This window comes from Artemia franciscana, chromosome 8, assembly GCF_032884065.1.
Source record: "Artemia franciscana chromosome 8, ASM3288406v1, whole genome shotgun sequence".
NCBI lineage: Eukaryota > Metazoa > Arthropoda > Branchiopoda > Anostraca > Artemiidae > Artemia > Artemia franciscana.
Window position 1 is genome coordinate 39,727,948 of NC_088870.1, and position 25,415 is coordinate 39,753,362.

At 36.0% G+C, this 25,415-nt stretch overlaps 2 protein-coding genes and 1 long non-coding RNA gene across 3 annotated transcripts in view; 1 reads left to right on the forward strand and 2 right to left on the reverse strand.

Moving 5' to 3' along the window:
• Positions 1-6,186: 6,186 nt before the first annotated feature.
• LOC136029830 (uncharacterized) lies at positions 6,187-7,614 on the reverse strand. Its single transcript, XR_010618125.1, has 2 exons — positions 7,205-7,614; positions 6,187-6,933 (listed from the first exon to the last, which is right to left on the reverse strand). It is a non-coding gene; the product is annotated as an uncharacterized LOC136029830 (long non-coding RNA).
• Positions 7,615-16,060: 8,446 nt separating this feature from the next.
• The window catches only part of LOC136030416 (uncharacterized protein CG3556-like), a 173,594-nt gene continuing 164,239 nt past the window's right edge, over positions 16,061-25,415 (reverse strand). The window contains exon 11 of the mRNA XM_065709381.1: positions 16,061-16,196. Within this exon, the coding sequence (XP_065565453.1) occupies positions 16,135-16,196 (62 nt within the window). The 3' untranslated portion in view covers positions 16,061-16,134. The remainder of the gene's footprint in view (positions 16,197-25,415) is intronic.
• LOC136030415 (dynamin-binding protein-like) overlaps positions 24,645-25,415 on the forward strand; it is a 56,392-nt gene continuing 55,621 nt past the window's right edge. The window contains exon 1 of the mRNA XM_065709380.1: positions 24,645-24,790. The gene's annotated coding sequence lies outside the window, so the exon portion shown is untranslated. The remainder of the gene's footprint in view (positions 24,791-25,415) is intronic.

The following is a 25,415-nucleotide window of genomic DNA, read 5'->3' on the forward strand; positions in this document are numbered from 1 at the left end:
ATTAAAATTCCATTTTTTAGAGATTCGGTTACTATTGAGCCGGGTTGTTCGTTACCACGAACTGTTTGATTGTCTACCAACTTCTTTTTATATAGTTTCCATTTTTCCTCGAATCATCAGCCCCCCCCCCCACAAATACTGGCTCACTCACAACAAGTTCCAATGTATATGTCTGTCTACCAATCCTGCTTTTGGTTCTAGGTCTGGTATACATATTGACCGAGTGTATAGCCCCTTAGAAGCTCATATTTTATCCAAAATATCATCAGTTTGAGACTCTCCAATTCCTATCATAAATACTGAGACTGCTGCTTTGTTCTGGAGATTAATTTTTCTCGTCGAATTCGATAGCTTTGTAGTTCATTTCAAGGAAATTCCTTGCATTTTCTCTTTGTCATCAGAAAGCTGTTTCATTTAGCTTTTGATTGATTTTGTCCTATTCAAGTATTCGGTTCAGCGTCATTTTGCTTTATTCAAGTCTGCCTTAGGTTGTTCTTATCGACGGTTGCTAAGGACACAAAATTAATAACTAAAACGACGACACGGAACGAGGTTTAGAATGTGAAGTGCTACTGTCGCTTATTCAATTTGTTAATTTTGTGACACCATCAACTGAAAACAATATTAGTTACTGAACGATCATTTATTTAGTAAGCTAAGTTTCCTTTAATTCCTGGACTAGGAGGAAAATTGGACAACAATATATTGGTGTAGGTTCCTCAAATTGTTTCCCGACACGTAGTTGTTTCTAGTCTGATATATTCAGACTAGATATAGTCTGATATAGTTATTCTTCATGCCAGCACCGTCACATTTTGGGGAGAGATAATCATTTTAATAGCCACTGATGACCAGGCTGTTCTTATCGATGGTTGTATTAGACTCAAAATCTGCTGATTAAAAAAGTTTTTGGGGAGAGTTTTTAAATGTGAAATGCTACTTTTGCCCATCCAATATGCCAACTTTGTGATAACAAAAATTAGAAATAATATTAATCACTGACTACTACGCTAGCAATACTACTACTACTTCTTTTGCCATTACTATTAAGACTAGGTGTAACCAGGTGAAAATTTCAGGGAATTATGAGAGGAAAATTGAACTAAAACAAAGTACAGTATATGCAATTTTCAAAAGTGCCTTAGATCTTAGACCTTAGTTCTTCCTGTGCCTCTGGAGGCACACAGAGCGTCGGTGAGAAGCCTCCAATCTTCCCTCATGTGAGCTGCTGCGTATATGTCTTCCCATTCGGGAATGAGACTTGTCTGGAGGGATCTTCTGTCACTTCCATACGTCCTACGAAACGTGTTTTTTGGTCTTTCTCGGCGATGAGCGCCTTCCGGTTGCGGTGGAGGAGCATTTTTGGAAGTCTGTGATTTTGGCATGTGGAGGATGTGTTCAAAGTATCGCTATGTTCGTTATCGTACAACGGTTGCTATATCTACCTGGCCTGTGCGGGGACGGATCTTGTCGTTGCTGACACGGTCTCTCCAACTGATTCTTTTGCTGCTTCTTCTGTTTGTCTGGCCTTTTTGTCCATGTATTGCCGTCTGTCAGATCTGTCATTTTCCCCTACATTTCTGCCAGTTTCTTTATAGGCCAAGCTCTTGGTCATCTCTGAATGACCATTTTCCCTAAAAGAGGTTGACTTTAGTTTCTTGCGATTTTCTACGACATACAGGTCTTCGTAGATATCCACTGTTGCTTAGCGGGCTTTTTAAACCCATGGATTTTTTGGTCGTATCCGTGTAGCTTGCGGATCGTCTCCCAAGCTTCTTCGGCGTCTTCTTGTAGGTTATATAGGGTTTCAAATTTATTGAACAGTTTGATGCCAAACGAATATCGAACGCCCTTGTTACTTAGTTTGTCCATGTCAAAGCTTCTGAGTATGTCCGTCTTCAGCTTCCGATTATTGGACTTCAGCTTCAATTTCAGTGCAATGACTACTAGTTTGTGGTCTTAACCAACGTCGGTGCTTTGGAAAATTCGAACGTCTTTTAGGCTTTTTCGCCATCTCCGGGTAGTCGGCGGATCGATTTGACTTTTGACGGTGCCATCCAGGGATGTCCAAGTGTATTTGTGGATGTCTCTATGCTGAGAGAGCGTACCACCGATCAGAAAATCACTCCCCATAATGAAGTTGACAAGTCAAGCTCCGTTTTTGTTTATGGTACCAAGTCCGTGGTGACCCATCACTTCAGGGCAGTAGGATCTGCATTGGGCAACCTTTGCGCTGAGGTCACCGGCGATACAGGTGACGTCGTGGAGGGGGATTGAATCAATCATAGACTGGAGGTTGTCGTAGAGCTCATCTTTAAGGGTGACATTAGCGTCATTTGTGAGTGCATAGCACACGATCAACGACAATCTGGCGTGGTTAGAAACAAATCTTTCATACAGTATTTTTTCATTGACTGGTTTCCATGAGCAGAGGACCTTTGTCGCTTTTGGACCTAATATTGCTTCAGCTTCGGCAAAATGACTTTCAGTTTTTCTGCTATATAGGAATTTAAACATTGTACGGTCACAGCTGATTTTCTTCTTGCCATTGCTTTCCACCTTGCTTCCGAAGTGAAAATTTCAGGAAATTAAGAGAGGGAAGTTGAACTAAATCAAAGCACAGTATATGCGATTTTCAAAAGTACATATCAGCAATATCTTAGGGACGGCTTAGAGTATTAAGTTGAACGGATGTTCAGCTGACCGAAAGGCAGTACGTGCATAATACTATTGCTGCTACTACTGTTGGTACTATTCAGCTCCTGCTACTACAACTACTACTTCCACTGTGGCTACTACTTAGGTTAAGGGTATTTAAATGAACATTTCAGAAAATGTTGCAGAGAAAGAGATTACACAAAAATAACACACTATGACACAAAGTCATAACTTATGACACAAAGTCATAACTTATGACACAAAGTCATAACACACTATGTGCGTATACTTTGTCAAAAAGGCGTAACAACAATATCTTCCGAACAGTTTAGAGGTTCAGTTGAAACTTTCAGGGTATTTTGAGGGGGAGGTTGAACTTACCATAAGGCGCTGCGTGCATATTGCCATTATTGCTGCTACTACTACTGAGACTAAGGGCATTAAGGGTAGTGTATCAGGGAATATTCAGGGGAATGTTGAACTAAATAAAAAAACACTATATGCATGCAGATTACCAAATGGGGTAGCTTATAGTATTAAGTTGAAACTTTTAGGCTATATTCAGAGAAATATTGAACTAACCAAAAGGTACTATGTGCATTTTGCTTCAACTGCTACTACCAATACTACTATTAGTGAGGCCAAGAGTATTAAGGTGGAACTTTTTTGAGAATGTTTAGGGGAGTGTTGGGCTAATTCGAATCACACTGTATGAATGTAATGTAAATAAATGTAATGTATATGAATGTAAATAAGAATGAATATCAACAATATGTTAAACTTTAAAACCACATTCGATTATTCCCAGTAATTCTAGTTATGATTGGGATATGATAGGGAGCAATTAGAACAGAACTGGAAATAAAAATTGTTATCAGTGAGATGCAAGTTATGTTCTGATCTCTAGAAAGCACAGGGAGCTCTAGCTTTGCTCCTCTTTGTGGTAGTTTCTGCTCTTTTTCAGTTTGACTCGGTTATTTATTGTAATTTCTGTTTGCTTTGCATTTCTTGTATTTATGGCTGTGATTTATGCTAATTTTTGTGCTCGAGTTTTAGTTTTGCCTATCTTTGGCTTAATGTAGCCCTTTAATTTTCTTTGAAAAACTTCTTTTAAGGATTTATTTGTTTTTAATTTATGATAATATAACACCAGATTAATTCTGAAAATTAACACCAGGTTAACCAAAATTAACACCAATCTGGTGTCTACCCTTTGTGGTTTCTTTGCTTAGTGTCCCCAACTGTAAGCACTCGACGGGTGGATATATGCTTGTTTATTTTTCTCTTTCTTTCACCCCTTTTCATACTTGTCATTACAGTTGAATATAATTAAGAACTTAAAAGTTAATTTTTCTTTTATACACATGATCATCGACACTTTTGCAGTATGTTTTGGAATTTCGAAAATTACTTAGAAATTCAGTGTGGCAATGTCATTTTGGCCAAAAGAATATAAGAAATGAAGAAAGAAAGAGAGAGAAAAAAGATCACTTATATATTCAAAACAGATAGAAAGTTAGATTTTACTATATATTTATGTAATTACTCAGAAATACTAGTGTGACAATATTGTCTTGGCGAAAGAAATTATAAAAAAGAAAGGAAGAATGAGCAAGAACATAAAAAAAGCATTTAGCTGTTCCAAAAAGAATGGACAGCTGGATGGCATATTATTTCCGCAATTATATTCAACATTACAACATTACAATTTACATTACAATTTTACATTACACCATTACACCATTACAACATTTCATTACAAAAATTACAATTTCCGCAGTTGCTTAGAAGTGATGGTTTAGCAATGTGATTTTGGTAACGTTATCTGGTTTCGACGTCATTGCCCGTAAATTGTTTCTGCACAACAAGAATTATATATTATTTCTAAGAGGAGTAATTTTTTCGGTCATAAATAAATGTCAGCTCCAGAAAATTGCCCCTTTAGAAGACACCAAGAACCAATTACTTTTCTTTATTCTGCTGGCCAATGCAAATGTCCTCGGTTTCTTTCTTCTTCTTCTGTCTCAAGCATTTTACAGCTTGACCAAGACGGGAAGTGTTTTATTATGTTTCTTCTTTTATGTTTTGAAAAGAACTTCTTTTGGACAGAGAGGTAATTAGTGGCATCAAATGAGGGCAAGGAGCACGTGCCTCTTAGATTTTTGCTCCTTTAGACTTTGCAAAACATATTTCCAAATTATATTCTCCTTTAGGAATGTTTATGTAGTTGATCGCTATGCACTCGAAAAATTTTAATTTTTCCCTAGTGTAATGATTTATTTCTGTAATCTATCTATATTTATATATATATAAATAAGTTGTCTGTGTGTGTGTGTGTGTGTGTGTGTCGAGTGACGTCATGTTTGTGTGTCGACTGACGTCATGTTTGTCGACATGTTGTTTGTCGACTGACGTCATGTTTGTCAACTGATGAAATTACATACCGGGACACCGGGACACAAATGACGACCGGGACACAGGGAATATAAATGACGACCAGGAACCTCAAAGAGAAATTACAGACTGGGACACCCGGACACAAATCACGACCGGGACACAGGGAATATAAATGACGACCGGGACACAGGGACACAACTACAACGGGGACACCGGGGGCACAGGCGGGATAAATAAATGACGACCGGGACACAAGGATTGTTCGAATAGAAATTACAGACCGGGACACCGGGACACAAATGACGACCAGGACACCGGGACACAGGGAATATAAATGACGACCGGGACACTCAAAGAGAAATTACAAAATAGGACACCGGGACACAAATATCGACCGGGACACAGGGAATATAAATGACGACCGGGACACAGGGACACATCATTAGAATAATGAGGTATAGATCTGAATACGGATTGTTTTTCCCATGGACAATTATATGTTGCATGTTCAAGAGTCAGTAAACCTGACAATCTATTTATATGCAACATATATATATATATATATATATATATATATATATATATATATATATATATATATATATATATATATATATATATATATATATATATATATATATATATATGTATATATATACATATATATATATATACTAGCTGTTGGGGTGGCGCTTCGCGCCACCCCAACACCTAGTTGGTGGGGGCGCTTCGCGCCCCCCCCAAGCCCCCCCGCGCGCGTAAGTCGTTACGCGCCATAATAGTTACGCGCCATTGTAGTTGTGTCCCTATGTCCCACCTGTGAATATAGATAGATATATATATATATATATATATATATATATATATATATATATATATATATATATATATATATATATACATATATATATATATATATATATATATATATATATATATATATATATATATATATATGGTTTTAACTACGTAAAACTTGCGAATATACAACATTCTTTGCTGTCCCATTGTCTTTGCATATAAATAGATTGTCAGGTTTACCGACTCTTGAACATGCAACATATAATGGTCCATGGGAAAACAATCTGTATTCAGATCTATACCTCATGATTCTAATGATTGCCCTTGAGCTTTGTTGATGGTGATTGCTAATCGACCATTCCCTGTCCCAGTGTCCCGGTCGTCATTTACATCCCCCTGTTTCCCCCGGTGTCCCCGTTGTAGTTGTGTCCCTGTGTCCCGGTCGTCATTTATATTCCCTGTGTCCCGGTCGTCATTTGTATCCCGGTGTCCCGGTCTGTATATACATTCGTTTTTTAGTTTTGTTTTTCTCCTTTATTTTTTTCCTTTTTTTTCTTTTTTAGCTTATTTAGATTTTTAGATTTTTTAGTTTTTTTATTAGTTTTTAGTTTTTTTTTTCTTTTTAGTTTTTTTGTCCCGGTCGTCATTTATATCCCCCTGTTTCCCCCGGTGTCCCCGTTGTAGTTGTGTCCCTGTGTCCCGGTCGTCATTTATATTCCCTGTGTCCCGGTCGTCATTTGTATCCCGGTGTACCGGTCTGTATATACATTCGTTTTTTAGTTTTGTTTTTCTCCTTTATTTTTTTCCTTTTTTTTTCTTTTTTAGTTTATTTAGATTTTTAGATTTTTTAGTTTTTTTATTAGTTTTTAGTTTTTTTTTCTTTTTAGTTTTTTTGTAGTTTTTACCTTCTTTTTAGTTTTGTTAATTTTTTTTTTTACTTATGTCCTGGTCGTCATTTATACTCCCTGTGTCCCGGTGCTTTGTTGATTGCTAATCGAACATTCCTTTTGTCCTGGTCGCTTTCTCTTTGAGTGTCGTCATTTATTTTTTTTCTTTTTTAGTTCTTTTAGTTTTTACCTTTTTTATTTTTTTTTAGTTTTTTCAGTTTTGACGTCACCTGATCCAGTTTTTTCAGGTGACGTCACCTGATCCACGATCCACAGATCCACAGACAACTTATTTTTATATATATAGATAGTTTTTTTTTTACTTATGTCCTGGTCGTCATTTATACTCCCTGTGTCCCGGTGCTTTGTTGATTGCTAATAGAACATTCCTTTTGTCCTGGTCGCTTTCTCTTTGAGTTTCGTCATTTATTTTTTTCTCTTTTAGTTCTTTTAGTTTTTACCTTTTTTAATTTTTTTTTAGTTTTTTAGATGAAAATTTTTTTAGTTTTTTCCTTTTTTTCTTTTTAGTTTTTTATTGGTTTTTACCTTTATTTTAGCTTATTTTTCAGTTTTTTCCTTTTTTTTAGTTTTTTTTTATTTTTTATTTTTTTTAGTTTTTTACCTTTTTTTAGTTTTTTTAGTTTTTTAGCTTTTTTACTTTTTTTATTAGTTTTTAGTTTTTTTTGTAGTTTTTGCCTTTTTTTAGTTTTTTCAGTTACCTTTATTTTAGCTTATTTTTCAGTTTTTTCCTTTTTTTTTAGTTTTTTTTAGTTTTTAGTTTTTTTAGTTTTTTACCTTTTTTTAGTTTTTTAGTTTTTTTAGTTTTTTAGCTTTTTTATTTTTTTTATTAGTTTTTAGTTTTTTTTGTAGTTTTTGCCTTTTTTTAGTTTTTTAGTTTTTTAGCTTTTTTATTAGTTTTTAGTTTTTTTTTTAGTTTGTCTTTTTTTAGTTTTTTTAGTTTTTTAGCTTTTTTATTTTTTTTATTAGTTTTTAGTTTTTTTTGTAGTTTTTGCCTTTTTTTAGTTTTTTCAGTTTTGACGTCACCTGATCCAGTTTTTTCAGGTGACGTCACCTGATCCATCCATCCACAGACAGACAACTTATTTTTATATAGATAGATGTAGTTTTTGCCTTTTTTTAGTTTTTTCAGTTACCTTTATTTTAGCTTATTTTTCAGTTTTTTCCTTTTTTTTTAGTTTTTTTTAGTTTTTAGTTTTTTTAGTTTTTTACCTTTTTTTAGTTTTTTTAGTTTTTTTAGTTTTTTAGCTTTTTTATTTTTTTTATTAGTTTTTAGTTTTTTTTGTAGTTTTTGCCTTTTTTTAGTTTTTTAGTTTTTTAGCTTTTTTATTAGTTTTTAGTTTTTTTTTTAGTTTTTGCCTTTTTTTAGTTTTTTTAGTTTTTTAGCTTTTTTATTTTTTTTATTAGTTTTTAGTTTTTTTTGTAGTTTTTGCCTTTTTTTAGTTTTTTCAGTTTTGACGTCACCTGATCCAGTTTTTTCAGGTGACGTCACCTGATCCATCCATCCACAGACAGACAACTTATTTTTATATATATAGATATATATATATATATATATATATATATATATATATATATATATATATATATATATATATATATATATATATATATATATATATATATATATATATATATATATATATATATATATATATCCACAGGTGGGACACAGGGACACAACTACAATGGCGCGTAACTAATATGGCGCGTAACGACTTACGCGCGTGGGGGGGCTTGGGGGGCGCGAAGCGCCCCACCAACTAGGTGTTGGGCCCCCACCCAACAGCTAGTATATATATATATATATATATATATATATATATATATATATATATATATATATATATATATATATATATATATATATATATATATATATATATATATATACTAGCTGTTGGGGTGGCGCTTCGCGCCACCCCAACACCTAGTTGGTGGGGGCGCTTCGCCCCCCCCCAAGCCCCCCCGCGCGCGTAAGTCGTTACGCGCCATGTTAGTTACGCGCCATTGTAGTTGTGTCCCTATGTCCCACCTGTGAATATAGATAGATATTTTGCCCTTTTACTTTGAAAGTAGACATAAATTGATCTGGATTTTCGATTTGGGCTCCAAACGACGTCATTTGGAAACATGAGTTGTATTGTCTGATTTTTGACAAAAAACGCTTAGATTCTGACGTAGTTCCAGTAAGGAAAGTCTTCAATGGCTCTGGTGGTGCAGCCAATAGAGGAAGTTTAACTTTTCCTGAGGTGCAACACATTCCCATTGTTTCACCATTGAATTTCAAGGCCTTGCAATAGGGACAAATTTTAGACATTGTCCCGATTTGAACACATCTACTCAAGCTATAATCATCGACTGGGTTGTACCTGAATGCCAGGCGATAACTTTCAGATTGCTCTGATTCCTCGGCACGCTTTCTTTTCTTATTTTCTCTATCAGCAGCAAGCCTGTTTCCCTGCTGGTCTTTTGATTCCTCGGCACGCCTTCTTTTTTCACTTTCTCTTTTAGCAGCAAGTCTGCTTCTGCGTTGCTCTAGTAGTTCCTCGGCACGCCTTCTTTTTTCACTTTCTCTTTTAGCAGCAAGTCTGCTTCTGCGTTGCTCTGGTAGTTCCTCGGCATGCTTTCTGTTCTTTCTTTCTCTATCAGCCTCAAGCCTGTTTCCCTGCTGGTCTTTTGATTCCTCGGCACGCCTTCTTTTTTCACTTTCTCTTTTAGCAGCAAGTCTGCTTCTGCGTTGCTCTAGTAGTTCCTCGGCACGCCTTCTTTTTTCACTTTCTCTTTTAGCAGCAAGTCTGCTTTCGCGTTGCTCTGGTAGTTCCTTGGCACGCTTTCTTTTCTGACTTTCTCTATCAGCAGCAAGTTTTTTGGCATAGACTCTTTGAGCATCTTCATCAGTCATTATAAACTTAAGCATTAATAGAATTCTACGCGAACATACGTCTTATATAACTTGAATGACGTCACGCCTTCAAAGCAAAAATGATGGCAACTAATTTCATGACGTCAGCCGAAACATGACGGCGAACATATGTCTTATATAACTTGAATGACGTCACCTTCAAAGCAAAAATGATGGCAACTAATTTCATGACGTCAGCCGAAACATGACGTCACCTGATCCATCCACAGATCCACACACAGACAACTTATTTATATATATGTATATATATATATATATATATATATATATATATATATATATATATATATATATATATCTATATAAAAATAAGTTGTCTGTCTGTGGATGGGTCAGGTGACGTCACCTGAAAAAACTGGATCAGGTGACGTCAAAACTGAAAAAACTAAAAAAGGCAAAAACTACAAAAAAAACTAAAAACTAATAAAAAAATAAAAAAGCTAAAAAACTAAAAAAACTAAAAAAAGGCAAAAACTACAAAAAAAACTAAAAACTAATAAAAAAGCTAAAAAACTAAAAAAACTAAAAAAAGGCAAAAACTACAAAAAAAACTAAAAACTAATAAAAAAAATAAAAAAGCTAAAAAACTAAAAAAACTAAAAAAACTAAAAAAAAGGTAAAAAACGAAAAAACTAAAAACTAAAAAAAAAGGAAAAAACTGAAAAATAAGCTAAAATAAAGATAAAAACCAATAAAAAACTAAAAAAAAAACTGAAAAAACTAAAAAAAGGCAAAAACTACAAAAAAAAACTAAAAACTAATAAAAAAAGTAAAAAAGCTAAAAAACTAAAAAAACTAAAAAAACTAAAAAAAGGTAAAAAACTAAAAAAAATAAAAAATAAAAAAAAACTAAAAAAAAGGAAAAAACTGAAAAATAAGCTAAAATAAAGGTAAAAACCAATAAAAAACTAAAAAGAAAAAAATGAAAAAACTAAAAAAAATTTTCATCTAAAAAACTAAAAAAAACTAAAAAAGGTAAAAACTAAAAGAACTAAAAAAGAAAAAAATAAATGACGAAACTCAAAGAGAAAGCGACCAGGACAAAAGGAATGTTCGATTAGCAATCAACAAAGCACCGGGACACAGGGAGTATAAATGACGACCAGGACATAAGTAAAAAAAAAACTATCTATATATATAAAAATAAGTTGTCTGTGGATCTGTGGATCGTGGATCAGGTGACGTCACCTGAAAAAACTGGATCAGGTGACGTCAAAACTGAAAAAACTAAAAAAGGCAAAAACTACAAAAAAACTAAAAACTAATAAAAAAAATAAAAAAGCTAAAAAACTAAAAAAACTAAAAAAAGGCAAAAACTACAAAAAAAACTAAAAACTAATAAAAAAAATAAAAAAGCTAAAAAACTAAAAAAACTAAAAAAGCTAAAAAAAGGTAAAAAACTAAAAAAACTAAAAACTAAAAAAAAACTAAAAAAAAGGAAAAAACTGAAAAAATAAGCTAAAATAAAGGTAAAAACCAATAAAAAACTAAAAAAAAAACTGAAAAAACTAAAAAAAGGCAAAAACTACAAAAAAACTAAAAACTAATAAAAAAAGTAAAAAAGCTAAAAAACTAAAAAAAAACTAAAAAAACTAAAAAAACTAAAAAAAGGTAAGAAACTAAAAAAAATAAAAAATAAAAAAAAACTAAAAAAAAAGGAAAAAACTGAAAAATAAGCTAACATAAAGGTAAAAACCAATAAAAAACTAAAAAGAAAAAAAGGAAAAAACTAAAAAAATTTTCATCTAAAAAACTAAAAAAAAACTAAAAAAGGTAAAAACTAAAAGAACTAAAAAAGAAAAAAATAAATGACGACACTCAAAGAGAAAGCGACCAGGACAAAAGGAATGTTCGATTAGCAATCAACAAAGCACCGGGACACAGGGAGTATAAATGACGACCAGGACATAAGTAAAAAAAAAAATTAACAAAACTAAAAAGAAGTTAAAAACTACAAAAAAACTAAAAAGAAAAAAAAACTAAAAACTAAAAAAAAAACTAAAAAATCTAAAAATCTAAATAAACTAAAAAAGAAAAAAAAAGGAAAAAAATAAAGGAGAAAAACAAAACTAAAAAACGAATGTATATACAGACCGGGACACCGGGATACAAATGACGACCGGGACACAGGGAATATAAATGACGACCGGAACACAGGGACACAACTACAACGGGGACACCGGGGGAAACAGGGGGATGTAAATGACGACCGGGACACCGGGACAGGGAATGGTCGATTAGCAATCACCATCAACAAAGCTCAAGGGCAATCATTAGAATCATGAGGTATAGATCTGAATACAGATTGTTTTCCCATGGACCATTATATGTTGCATGTTCAAGAGTCGGTAAACCTGACAATCTATTTATATGCAAAGACAATGGGACAGCAAAGAATGTTGTATATTCGCAAGTTTTACGTAGTTAAAACCATATATATATATATATATATATATATATATATATATATATATATATATATATATATATATATATATATATATATATATATATATATATATATATATATATATATCTATATTCACAGGTGGGACATAGGGACACAACTACAATGGCGCGTAACTATTATGGCGCGTAACGACTTACGCGCGCGGGGGGGCTTGGGGGGGGCGCGAAGCGCCCCCACCAACTAGGTGTTGGGGTGGCGCTTCGCGCCACCCCAACAGCTAGTATATATATATAAATAAGTTGTTTATCTGTTGACTGACGTCATGTTTGTGTGTCGACTGACGTCATGTTTGTGTGTCGACTGACGTCATGTGTGTGTGTCGACTGACGTCATGTTTGTGTGTCGACTGACGTTATGTTTGTCGACTGACGTCATTATAAGGATTGAGCTGTATGTCGTCATGAAGTTGTTTGTCGACTGACGGCATGTTTGTCTCCTGACGAAATTACAGACCGGGACACCGGGACACAAATGACGACCGGGACACAGGGAATATAAATGACGACTGGGACTCTCAAAGAGAAATTACAGACTTGGACACCGGGACACAAATGACGACCGGGACACAGGGAATATAAATGACGACCGGGACACAGTGACACAACTACAACGGGGACGCCGGGGGCACAGGGGGATATATAAATGACGACGGGGACACAGGGAATGTTCGATTAGTAATTACCATCAACAAAGCTCAAGGGCAATCATTAGAATAATGAGGTATAGATCTGAATACGGATTGTTTTTCCCATGGACAATTATATGTTGCATGTTCAAGAGTCGGTAAACCTGACAATCTATTTATATGCACAGACAATGGGACAGCGAAGAATGTTGTATATTCGCAAGTTTTACATAGTTAAAAACATATATATATCTATCTATATTCGCAGGTGGGACACAGGAACACAACTACAATGGCGCGTAACAACTTACGCGCGCGGTGGGGCTTGGGGGGGGGAAGCCCCCCAACAGCTAGTAGTTTATATTTTGTTTATTATTTAAATAAAAGTAAAAAAATTTATATTTTGGAAAGTATGTTCGCCCCCCCCCCCTAATTTCTTTAATTGGGACTATTTGACTTAATTTTTGTAACCAATGCCAAAGTTTGGGGTAATTCTTGGCAAAGAAGTCATATATGGTAGACATGCATGCACAGGCAGAATAGCTGAGGTCAGGGCTGTATCCAAAAGACTATTATTCGTTTTGACCCCCCCCCCTCTCGAAGTTTTTTGTCCGAATCTCACAAAAGTAACAAAATATACATGTAAACAAATTTGTTCTTTTTTGTAAAGTTTTTTTTGTACCCACCCAAACTGAAAAAAACAACAAAAACGATTGAACAAAAATACTGGATGCGCCCACGGATAAAGCTCTTGATGTTAACTTGAGCAATTTATTTTGCTTTCATCGTTAGTTGGTACATTCATTGAATATGTAATTTCAAATAAGTGATCCATGAAGATATATACTCTGAAGCTTTTTTTCGGCAGGGGGTGTCCATGTTGTTTCTGGCGTGGTTATCAAACACTTGGAAAATTGTGAATGGGATTTACAATATGGAAACTTATAGAACGAAAATTAAATTTTGAGGGTCACTAGCCTGGAGACATCCTACTGTGGCTGTCTGTGGCTTCTATGAAAACCATAAGTAAACCATAAGAAACCATAAATTGAACGACTTACGCGCGCGGGGGGCTTGGGGGGCGAAGCCCCCCAACAGCTAGTAGTTTATTTTTTATTTATTATTTAAATAAAAGTAAAAAAATATATATTTTGGAAAGTATGTTCGCCCCCCCCCCTAATTTCTTTAATTGGGACTATTTGACTTAATTTTTGTAACCAATGCCAAAGTTTGGGGTAATTCTTGGCAAAGAAGTCATATGTGGTAGACATGCATGCACAGGCAGAATAGCTGAGGTCAGGGCTGTATCCAAAATACTATTATTCGTTTTGACCCCCCCCCTCTCGAAGTTTTTTGTCCGAATCTCACAAAAGTAACAAAATATACATGTAAACAAATTTGTTCTTTTTTGTAAAGTTTTTTTTGTACCCACCCAAACTGAAAAAAAAAACAAAAACGATTGAACAAAAATACTGGATGCGCCCACGGATAAAGCCCTTGATGTTAACTTGAGCAATTTATTTTGCTTTCATCGTTAGTTGGTACATTCATTGAATATGTAATTTCAAATAAGTGATCCATGAAGATATATACTCTGAAGCTTTTTTTCGGCAGGGGGTGTCCATGTTGTTTCTGGCGTGGATATCAAACACTTGGAAAATTGTGAATGGGATTTACAATATGGAAACTTATAGAACGAAAATTAAATTTTGAGGGTCACTAGCCTGGAGACATCCTACTGTGGCTGTCTGTGGCTTATATGAAAACCATAAGTAAACCATAAGAAACCACAAATAGGGTATAGACATATTACGCTATTACTTTTAAAAAGTAATGCCTATGTTTCCTAATCATTTGTTCATCTGTTTCTGCTCTACCTTTTACAGCTTCTTAATGACGTGACACTTAGTACTGAGCTCCTCCATACTGTAAGAAGGGTACTAGGTAGCAAAATACGCTTAGTTATTCCCTTGAAACAGGAGTTTATGACAGGCCCTTAATGAGCTGTAGACTATTGGTTCAAGATGTTGACCTTAATTTGACAATATTTTGACGCTGAGTGTAAAATATTTCCTTCTTTATGCACTCCAGGGTGTATGAGCTAATGTCGTCCGAGTGGTTGCCATGCAGCTCAACTCTCTTTTAACTCAAATCCATTTAACTCGATTCATCCATATTAGCCCACCTTCAACTAAACCCCCATTCAACATTATCCCCGTTTATCTCAATCTCTATTCTATTCAAATCTCGTGAAATTCAACCATCAGTTAACTGGACCCCATTTAGTTCGATCCCCATGCAACGTTAACCAAGTTTAACTCAACCACCACGCCTCCAGTTCACTCCAGTTCAATTCGACACCTACTACAACTTGGTCTAGCTTAAGGGAGGGGGGGATAAATTTATTATGGTTGACCATATCTAAGAAAAAAACAATGCTAGTAAAATAAAAGTAGTACCAGTACCATTAGATTTCTTATCTTACGCTTTTTAAAATAAAATTGCTTTATGATGTTCTGAATTACTCAAATGGGTATGTCTGCAACTCAAATCTCATTTGAATCAGCCCTTGCCTAACTTGGTCCCTGTTTAACCAAGCTTCCATTTCACTCACCCCTCTCTATTTAGCGTAACTCCAAATTAATACACCCCATAGAACTCACCTCTGTATAAGTCAACCCCCATGCAAGTCAACCTCCATTCAAATCAACCCCAGTTCAACGCACAATCTGCAACAATTCAGTCTAGGTTAAAAGGGAGGGGGGTAAATTTACTGTGGTTGACCATATCTAAAGGAACGATATCAATAAAATAACATTAGTATCACTATCATTAGATTTCTTATCTTACGCTCTTTCTAAATAGGACTACTTTATGATGTTCTCAAGTACTCAAATGGGTATGCGCGTAACTCAAATCTGTAACCGAACTAACTCAATATAACTCAAAATCTGACTTAACTCGATCGCCATTTAACTAAGCCTCCATTTCACTCACCCTCCTCTATTTAGTTCAACCCTCAATAAAATTCACCTCATGCAACTCAGCGCCTGATTCGACTGAACCCATTTGGCAAATTTTCTCCAGTTGCCCACACAAAAATCAGCTGTGACCTAGTCAATGATGCCCTCTACTAAGACCTTCAAAGTTTCATGAATAAAATGCCCAGAAAAACTGCCGATATTAGATCTTCCTACGCCTCAATGCATAGGTAGACCTTATCCCAAGCAAGACTCCATGTTTTGCTAAAAGAAAAAAAAACAAACAAAAAACTCGAATTTGTTACAATATAACTTTAATTAGCCTTAAATTTACCGAAAGCAACGCTTTTATTAAATTGACACTAAAATAACTAAATATTTTTATACCAAAAAAGGAAATAGTCACCATTCTGCACGATAATATCGTCAACACCTAAAAAATAAGAAAAAATAAAGATTACTAAAAGTTATTATCAGAAGCTTATGCTTAAAGCAGCTATTTGAGAGGCTTATGCTTAAAGCAGCTATAATTCTCATACAAAAGAAAAGCGGAGTAGTATAAAAAAGGTAAAAGAAAACATTAACACTCGAACAACAGATAAACACTTAGAAAACAACAACTTCTTCAATCGCACTTGTAGATGAGGTATTACATTACACCTCTGCACAAAGTCAATCCTTCACCCCCCACAAACAATAAAAACAGTCAGATGCTTCAAAATAGAATCTTAGTTTTACCTTCACCCCATATCAATCTTGTCCCTATTAAATATTTTGAAGATAAGAGTTTAAGGTCGAGATTAAGTGAGCTTGACAACATTGAGCTTCAAAACTAAAGTTAGAGTAGCCTTCTGTCTCTAAATTCTCTAGAGACCGTCGATTGTCAAAAACCCTTCAAATAGCACTTATTCATTTGTGGAAATAGCAGTTTAATTATACCAGCTTGTCAATTTGGTCTCTAGGGGATCTGAAACGATTCTTTCTGGCAAAAAAACTTGTAAAAATTTCAGGTAGCTGAAAATATTCTATGGGACTGTTCGAAAACAGAAAAATATATCGAAAAATGCCTGCAATCACCTTACAGGTTATGGTCTTCTGCTCATGATAGTACTGATTCTGTTCTAAAAGCAATATCCTTCATAGAGTACACTTGTGAAAAAGAGTTAAACATTTTCTACGATTTCTAAGCAATTAGAAGAAATAGAGGAAAATCCTAGCAAACATTATGTAGCATCTTGAAGAAGCTACAGCCTGATATTAAAAGTGATATCTTCCGCCAATGAATACTTGAGTACTTTTTAAATATAATTTTTCAATTTTAACATGGGATTTTCGAGTTCCATCAGTTCACTTAGTCACGGCCTTAATATACCTCCAATATAATACTTTCAAATATGTTTCAAATAAAGTTCTTTTACAGAACTTGAAAAAAAGATTATTCATACATTCTTTTGACGCGGTGAATAATTCCAAGCTGGTTAATGAATAAGTCCCTCTGGTCATTAATAGAAAACTAGGGGAGGGGGAGCAACGTTGGAGAGAGAATGGAGAACCAATTGTAGGATACTGTTGTAGAAACAGTGTAAATGAACAGTGTAGAAGCTGTGTAATGTTGTTGAAACAGTGTAAATGATCAGTGTAGAAACAGTGTAATGTTGTAGAAATTGTGGTAGAAACTGGCACAATGTTCTAACGCCCTTTTCTTGGCACTTCGTTCAGATAATGGCACAATGTCAATTGTGTCCACCATATTGTGGGTCAAATATGGGTTTTCAGGACGTGAGTATTTCTGAGTCTGGGTCACATGTAGGTCCTTAGATCGTGAGTATTTCTGAGTCTGGGTCACATGTGGGTCTTCAGAACGTTAGTATTTCTGAGTCTGGGTGATAGGTGGGTCTTCAGAACGTAAGTATTTCTCTCCCGAAGTGGATATCGAAGTAAAAACTTGAGATATTTACAGTATATTAATCTTAGTTTAGTGTAAACCAGTCCCAAAAAGGTGACAAATAGAGCAGGCGAGGAAGAGCCACTGCTGCGCAGCTTCGCAAGGATCTTTTGGTTCAGGTTAAACTTGAGCCTGAACTGAGGCTTTGTCCTTTTGAGGCTGAACAGGCTAAATTGAAAAATTAGATGAGATTACTGATCGGTCCTACTATGACAGCAAATAAACACTACTCTCCATTGTTTAAGAATCAGATATGGCACAGATGTGGCTAAACGCCACATTGGCTATGCAGTAATTTAGCAATTAAATACCAGCATAGCATTCACGATGGGGGATAAGCTAGTAAAATTAGAAGGATGACAGAGCTCGAAAAAAGGCTTCACTATTCAGAAATTATCAAATACGTGAATATTCGCGAAACTGCATCCTTAGTTATAGTCTTTCTACGAAGCCTAGTTAGAATCCTAGGTATGACTCTGCATGGCTGATTATTTTGGACAAAAAATTAGTTTCGTTCTTAAAGAGTTTTGAAAGTTTATTTTATATGCTAGTGATAAAACAAAATAGAGTTTTTGAGCTTAGTAAAAAGTTTATTCTGCCTAAAATAAGACGGTCGAGAGATGAATTTTAAACACATATTGCGAAATTTCTTACAAGATCAAATGGAGCCTAGCCAAATCTAAAATTTAGCTAAATTGGGGAGTTTATTTAGCTAAATTGGAAGTTAGTAAGGGACTTGGAAAATCCTCTGAGTATATTTTCTGATTTTTGTGGCAAAATCTCAGAGGATGAGTTATTGCACGGCATGAGAGATTGTAAGGGTAAAACTAAATTCAGCTATTAAGGTTCCCTGTCAGTTTTATTCACGCTTTACTAAAAATGCAATACATTTTGAACGTCTTCTCTTTAATGACTTTAATAACATTAAAATTATTAAGACTTTCAGGAATGAAGGTTCAGGAAGACTTTCAGGAAACAAAAAATTAGATTCTTAAGATTGTAAGAACTTACTGTGTAAGAACTGTACATCACTGTGTGCGTATTAAACTAGTCCTAGCCAAGTGGATAAAGCACATGATTTTTGAGTCCTTTGTCTAAAGGGTGAGGATTTGAATCCTGGTGTTGCCAGTTATTTAGTTTTGACGGGGGTCAGTGGCATGCCTCTGTAGGCACAGCTAGAGTTGACTTAGCTCTAAATGACTTCACTTAGTGGACTTAAATCTCTTACTCGACAGCGACGCCAGCGTAGAGGGAGCAAGAGGTCAGTGCCGTTAGTCTTTTCTAGAGAGGCTTGTTTTGGGCGAGGGTAGGAGCTTCGCTTGGGTGAATGCCCCATGCTGTGAGTCGATCGGCGATGATATCCGCCCCTCTCATACGTGGTCTACCTCTGGGGTGTTTCCAGCCGTTTGCAGTTAGATCAAGTTCAAGTTCAAGTTCCTTTTATTACCAATATCCATCCATTTATAAACAAAAAATATCCCAAAGGGCTCAATGGCCCGTTATTTGGGAAAAAAAACAACAAAACAAAACATAAATAACTATTAATTACATTCACACTTAAAATATATTTAGAGTCTACTCACCAATCCTCACCCGAGTACAACCGGTCTCCGCACCACCTACTTACAAAAAATAAATAAAAAAAAATATATATATATACATCGACAGCAACTATCAGACCAAAGTCCGAGCGCACTGCAGGGGTGGATGGCACTAGCACATCATCCTAGTTTCATAAGGACTGACATTTCGAACAATTTCAAAAAGCCCGGAAAAACTTGATGGAAGGTCTCCACGGAAATACTGAAACGCAATGAAAGAGAGGTGTAATGTATGAATATCTTCAATCTTCAGAAGTTCAACAGAAATATGGGTGGTAGACTGAAGAACTTTTGCTGCTTTCAGTTGGAGATTATGTAAAGGTGTAAGTACAGATGGAAATGTTGACATCCACACTGACGAGCAGTAGCATAAATAAGGGTAAATAAGAGAGAAATATAATAGACGAAGACGAAGAATAGAGAAAGGAAAGACTCGCTTCAGCTTTCGAATAATTCCAAGGCCTCGAGAAACCTTTAATCTCATTGACTCAGTATGCCGTTTGAACGATAGATTTTCATCCAGAAGTATCCCAAGGAATCGAATAAAGGTCAGCTGGTCAGCCCGGGCGGCTGGTCAGCTGGGCGGGATATGGATCCCTTAGATGTTTTAAGCTCTGTCACTGTAGGGCAGCTTTTGCCTATGCGGGAGAATATAAGAAGAAACGATTTTTTTACATTCAAAGCTAACAAATTTGCATCAAACCAACGATATATATTTTCTGCCATCAATTGTAGCTTGAGGATAAGAGATGATTCATCAGGTGCTGTAGCCCCCAGGGTGGTGTCGTCGGCGAATGCAAAGAGTTCTTCATGTTTACCAGGCGTATCCAAGGCTTCAACCACAGCATCTCCTTTCTGGCACAAATGACAACAGAAATCAGATCGTGGGTTGCTAAATAGTCGAAAGAGGTCGTTGACATATATGAGGAAAAGGGATGGCCCAAGAACTGAGCCTTGTGGCACTCCATATTCGACTGGATCGAAGTCGAATATAAGTCGTTCGGGTGTTTCAGTGGGTAGGCAAAGCAAATGACTGCACCGACGTAGAGAGTGGGATTCAAGTTGAACAGGGGTGGTAATTTAAAGGACCGGAGGATATCCGTGTTTCGTACCTTGTCAAGCCACATAACGTGTTCGATTTTATGGAGGTGTTTTGTCTGAATAGCATCTACCTTCATCATCTGCGATTGATTTAAAGACCAAGTCTCTGACGAGTACAATACAACACTTGCTATCGAAGCAGAGTAGACACAAGATTTAATAAGAAAGCTGATCTGCAGTTTGTGGAATATTGGTCTCAGCAGACGGTCGAAAACGGCGTTCGCCTTTGCCAAACTTGCTGATATTTCTGCATCTAGATTTCTGTTTGAGCAGACAATCGAACCAAGGTAGGTGAACTGCTTGACTATCTGAACATATTCGCCATATACTTTTATAGTTGTCAGGGGGCTGTATGGAGTCTTTTCCACAGGCAATATTTTGATCTTGGTCTAGTTTACATTTAAACCAAGTTTTTTTTGCAGCAGATGCTAGTGTCTCCAGGGCAGTTTTGATGTTACTGAGATTTTCGCATACCAATGTAACATCGTCAGCGAAGTCAATATCTGGTAGAGCTCTTCCAGCAAAATCGATCCCAGACGGATGCACCAGCAGTATTTTGTTAAGAACATGGTCCATAACACAGTTGAAGAGTTCGGGAGCAGCAGAGCTGCCTTTCCGAACACAGCTTCTAATTTAAAAATGCCATGAGAGCTGGCCATTTACAAAGTCATCACTTTTGTCTTATTGTATAATTCTTCGAATTGATTGACAATTTTCTTAGGTACATCAGCAAATTGAAGGATCAGCCACAGTGACGGTCTGTCGACAATACCGAAAGAAGATCGAAAACTGACGAAGGCAATGTATGTCTTCCTTTTATATTCTAGAAGTTTTCTCTATCAGCTGTCTAATTGTATGGATTTGCTCAGCAGTGGACCTACCCGGCATGAACCCAGCTTGCTGGTGGTGACGAAGGGGATTAAGGTACTTTATTGCCCACTTGAGGAGCAGCATGGCGAGAGTTTGTCTGGTACCGAGAGCAGAGCTATTCCGCGATAGTTATTACATTCTGCTTTACTTCCTTTCCTCTTGTAGACTGGCACAAGTAAGCCTGTCTTCGAGTCTGATGGTATTATTTCAGTACGCCAAACAATATTAAAAAGCACCTGTAGCCAGAGGGTCATGGATGGATCGCCATTTTTAAGGAGTTCTGATGGCTGGCCACATACTCCCGTCGCTTTGCTGCTCTTCAGCTTTCATACTGTAGCTTTAATTTCTTCTGCTGTAAATTTAGTGCCATCGGAGGCAGGTGTAGCCTTGTTACCAGCAGCAGTAATCTGTTCGTCAATTTGGTCGGGCGGGTCTGAGTTAGCTTTAACTCAGAAAAGCTTGTTAAAATAACAAGCTTTTTTTTAAAGCTAAGAAAAATTGTTTAAAAAGTTTTAAGAGCGATGTATAGAGAAGGGGCCAAGACCTTTCATATTCGAAATAATTTCTGTTGGTTTTAAGTTTTAATGTTACTTCTTACTTTCAGTCGAAGAATTTTCTTTGTTTTATTCAATTTCCAATCGTTTTTATAAGTAATGCCGGGAAATCCAGCTCCCCCTCCATGGAAAATTCCTTCCTCCTCTAAAAATTAATCTGTGGAAAGACACTCTCATGTACCCCCCTCCCCGCAAGAAAGTCCCCCCTAAAATTATCCGTTTACTTCTCAATAGCCAATATTATAAGTAAACTATGGGTAAAGTTCATAGCTTGTTTCCCTTCCCCCGGGGGCTTTGAGATGTCAAGTCATTCTTAAAGATACAGTTATTAGATTTTTCGACTATGTTGAACAAAATGGCTGTCTCAAAACTTTGGTGGCTGAATCTGACGGTGTGATTTTAATCTGGCGGAATCTCACTGATTGATAATCTGAATTTGATGGATTATTCTTTACCCTTTTGAAAACTTGGGCACTTTTTCTCAGGCTTGCAGCTTTTGATCATGGGTATATTTAAACTTGGTGAATTTTACACATTCTGAATGAGCCTCAAAATTATATTCTTTTGATGAATTCGTTGTTACCGAGAATCTTAGAGTCTCGATTTCTTATAGTTACGGTTACTATTGACCTGCATCGCTCCTTAATTACAGTTCGTAACCGGGAACTGTTTGATAGATGATTAAGTTTACTTCATTGATAGAGCCAAATAGTCATTAGGTAACTCCTTTCACAACTGTGTGCTTTTACTTTTTCTTTCTGTTGTCCATATTACAATATTCTTTTCGCCAAAAGTCCTTATGCTTTTTAAGAACAATACTTTTTTTATTTCTGCTTTTATATAAGAAAATCGTCACTAACCTTCATGAATTAGTTAAAGTCAATATTTGCTCACTGTAGTTTTTGATAGTTCGTATTAATTATATCCCTTTTTTTCAACAAGCGTCGTTATAACCTTGGCAGTAATCAGCGTCTTAACAACATTGGCCTGTATGATTCTTTGTAAATAGATTACTTTTGGTTCACTGTTGCAGTTCTTCGGGTTTGTTGTATCATTGATATGTTAAATATAGATTATGCAATTGGCTTTCAACTTGAAACTTGCCAGAGATTCTTAAATTTTAAACCATTTGGTTTGTTGAATTTGGTAGATTAAAATCTTGCAGATGTTCACTGGGGACTAAGTAAAAAAAGAACTTTTTCGCATGCTGACCAATGATGTGCGTAGTGCAGGTACCGATCTCCTGATTCACTGCCTTCGGCCGGAAGTGCAATGTGTGGATGGGGGCAAATCATCCGACGCTTTACTTGTTTTCCTCCCTGATTTTCCTATTAACATAATGACATTTGTAAGGTACTTCCTTTCTTAAATAATGGTGACATTCAATTTTTAAAACAAGTGGTATTTTGAAATTTCTTGACAAAATTGAATACCCCATTTCTAACGCGGCAATAATAAGTGGCAATACACGATTATTAAAATGATTACAGAATGTTTCTTCAAGGCTCTAGTGGTGTCAATTTGAAGGTGGGAGTGGTGATATTGGCACCGCCGTCCCAAGATCTCCCATCTAGATTTTTAAAAATGGCTTTTTTGGTACTTTCATTAAAAAAAGAAAGAATCAACAAAATCATCCGTCTAGATTGTAAAATAGTATATTTTAGCCCCCTTCTCCTAATTCATATGAATTGACACTACTACGGAAGCAGTGACGTTATTAGCGTCACTATAGAAATATCACGGGGAGCTCTAAAAACTGTCAATTAGCGAGCGTAAAGCTAATATCTAACAGAAGATGAAAAAATCCGTCTCAAATTTAAACCTTAGAAAAAAAAAGCTAAATCACAGAGAAATCATCATAATTGCTATGACTGTGGGTGGACTCATAAGACTGATTCAAGGCTCAGACTAGGAAGGCCCTGTGCCGCTGGCCTATTAGCGCCTCCTATTGAGTGGTATTTTAAGACAGGGCTTCGTTATCTCTTTTTCACCAATTGGCAGTAGAGCCTTCCATGGTAGTGTCAATGTGTCCATCACTGTTTCCTACTATCGTGAGGATTCCACCTGTCACCTCTAGACCAGCTTGAGTAGACAACCCGCGTCTTTCAAAAAAGAGGGGGAAGTCACCCATCACTCAGCAGCCACCAGCCGGAAGTAGAACCTGAATCTTAGAACTAGTACTAAAAACAGAAGTTCTCACACCCTCGAGCTGCTCCTCTAGGTATCTGTTCTCGTGCCACAGTCGGCACTTCGCATATTCAGGGGGATTAACCCCCGGGCAGAGTTATAGGGGCATTTTGGATTCAATCTATCCAATCCCGAAGGCATATTCCACAATATACCCTGCTGCTAGGTCAGACACTGGTTACACTAGTATGCACTAGGTCAGACTAGGTCAGACACTGGACACTGGGATGGCCAGTTGCTGGAGGGTGAGTGAAACTAGTACTGTTAAGTCCCTACTTTCACCAACTCTTCTAAGAGGCACCAGGAGCAGTTTATCCTCATTATCCACAAGTCATATAAAACAGAAAGTTTACTTTCTGAAAAATAGTGTGACTCAAAAACTTTTTAATCTTTTTACTGGCTTAATATTTTATACAAACGAACCAACCAGATTTTGCGTTCTTTTTGTTGGTCTAAATTTGACAAAGCTACAACGGGTAAATGGTAGAATTGATAAATTAAACGAAAACTTACCAAGTTTGAAATTTGATTGTAATTCTACTCCAAAAAAGGAGCACCAGCGTAGCTGAGAGTTCAGCTGAGATAGACGTCCGCGATCACTTCGATTGATCATGAATAATACCAGTATTTTATATTCATTGTGCATGGGATCGTTAAGATCATTGTGAAGCGCTGAGAGTTGAACGGGAAGGGAAATTGGGAGGGCAGTTGAACTCAGCTACGCTGGTGTTCATTTTCGGAGTAGAATTACAATCAAACTTAGAACTTGGTAAGTTTTCGCTTAATTTATCAATTCTGTTCCAACGCGGAGCACCTTAGCTACGCTTTCAAGTTAAATTGAGATTTTAAAGTTCATCATGAGCTAAACCATTAATAACAATCAATAATAGCACTATTTGTACAATGAAGCTATTGTACAATATTCATTTATAGTAAGATGTTTCAAACACAAAAAATACAACACATAAAATCCACAGACAGATAACTGTTGTCCACTTTCTATTGGCTTGTTGAAGAGCCTTTCTTTAAGGTGGGACACTAAGGTAGACCGGGTGCTATAAGCACCACAAAAACGGAGATTTATAACTGCAAGAAATAACACTTCTTAGATCCGTCTAGGAATAGATCACTTGGACCCAGCAATGTGAGGCTTAGAGTATGTAAGAAAAATTGCGTCATCTCTATTTTGATATTTCGTCATTCTAATATAAGTAGCTAGATGCGTCACCGGACACAAGGAAGGACGAAATTTAACCACTGATTTGCGGTTGAACGGTTTCGTTCTTTTCAATAACACATTGATTTAAAAAACAAAATTTTCAACGTCATTATATATCATACTACTATGTGACAAACTGGCCTAAATCTGAACTCATTCACAAGCTGATAAAATT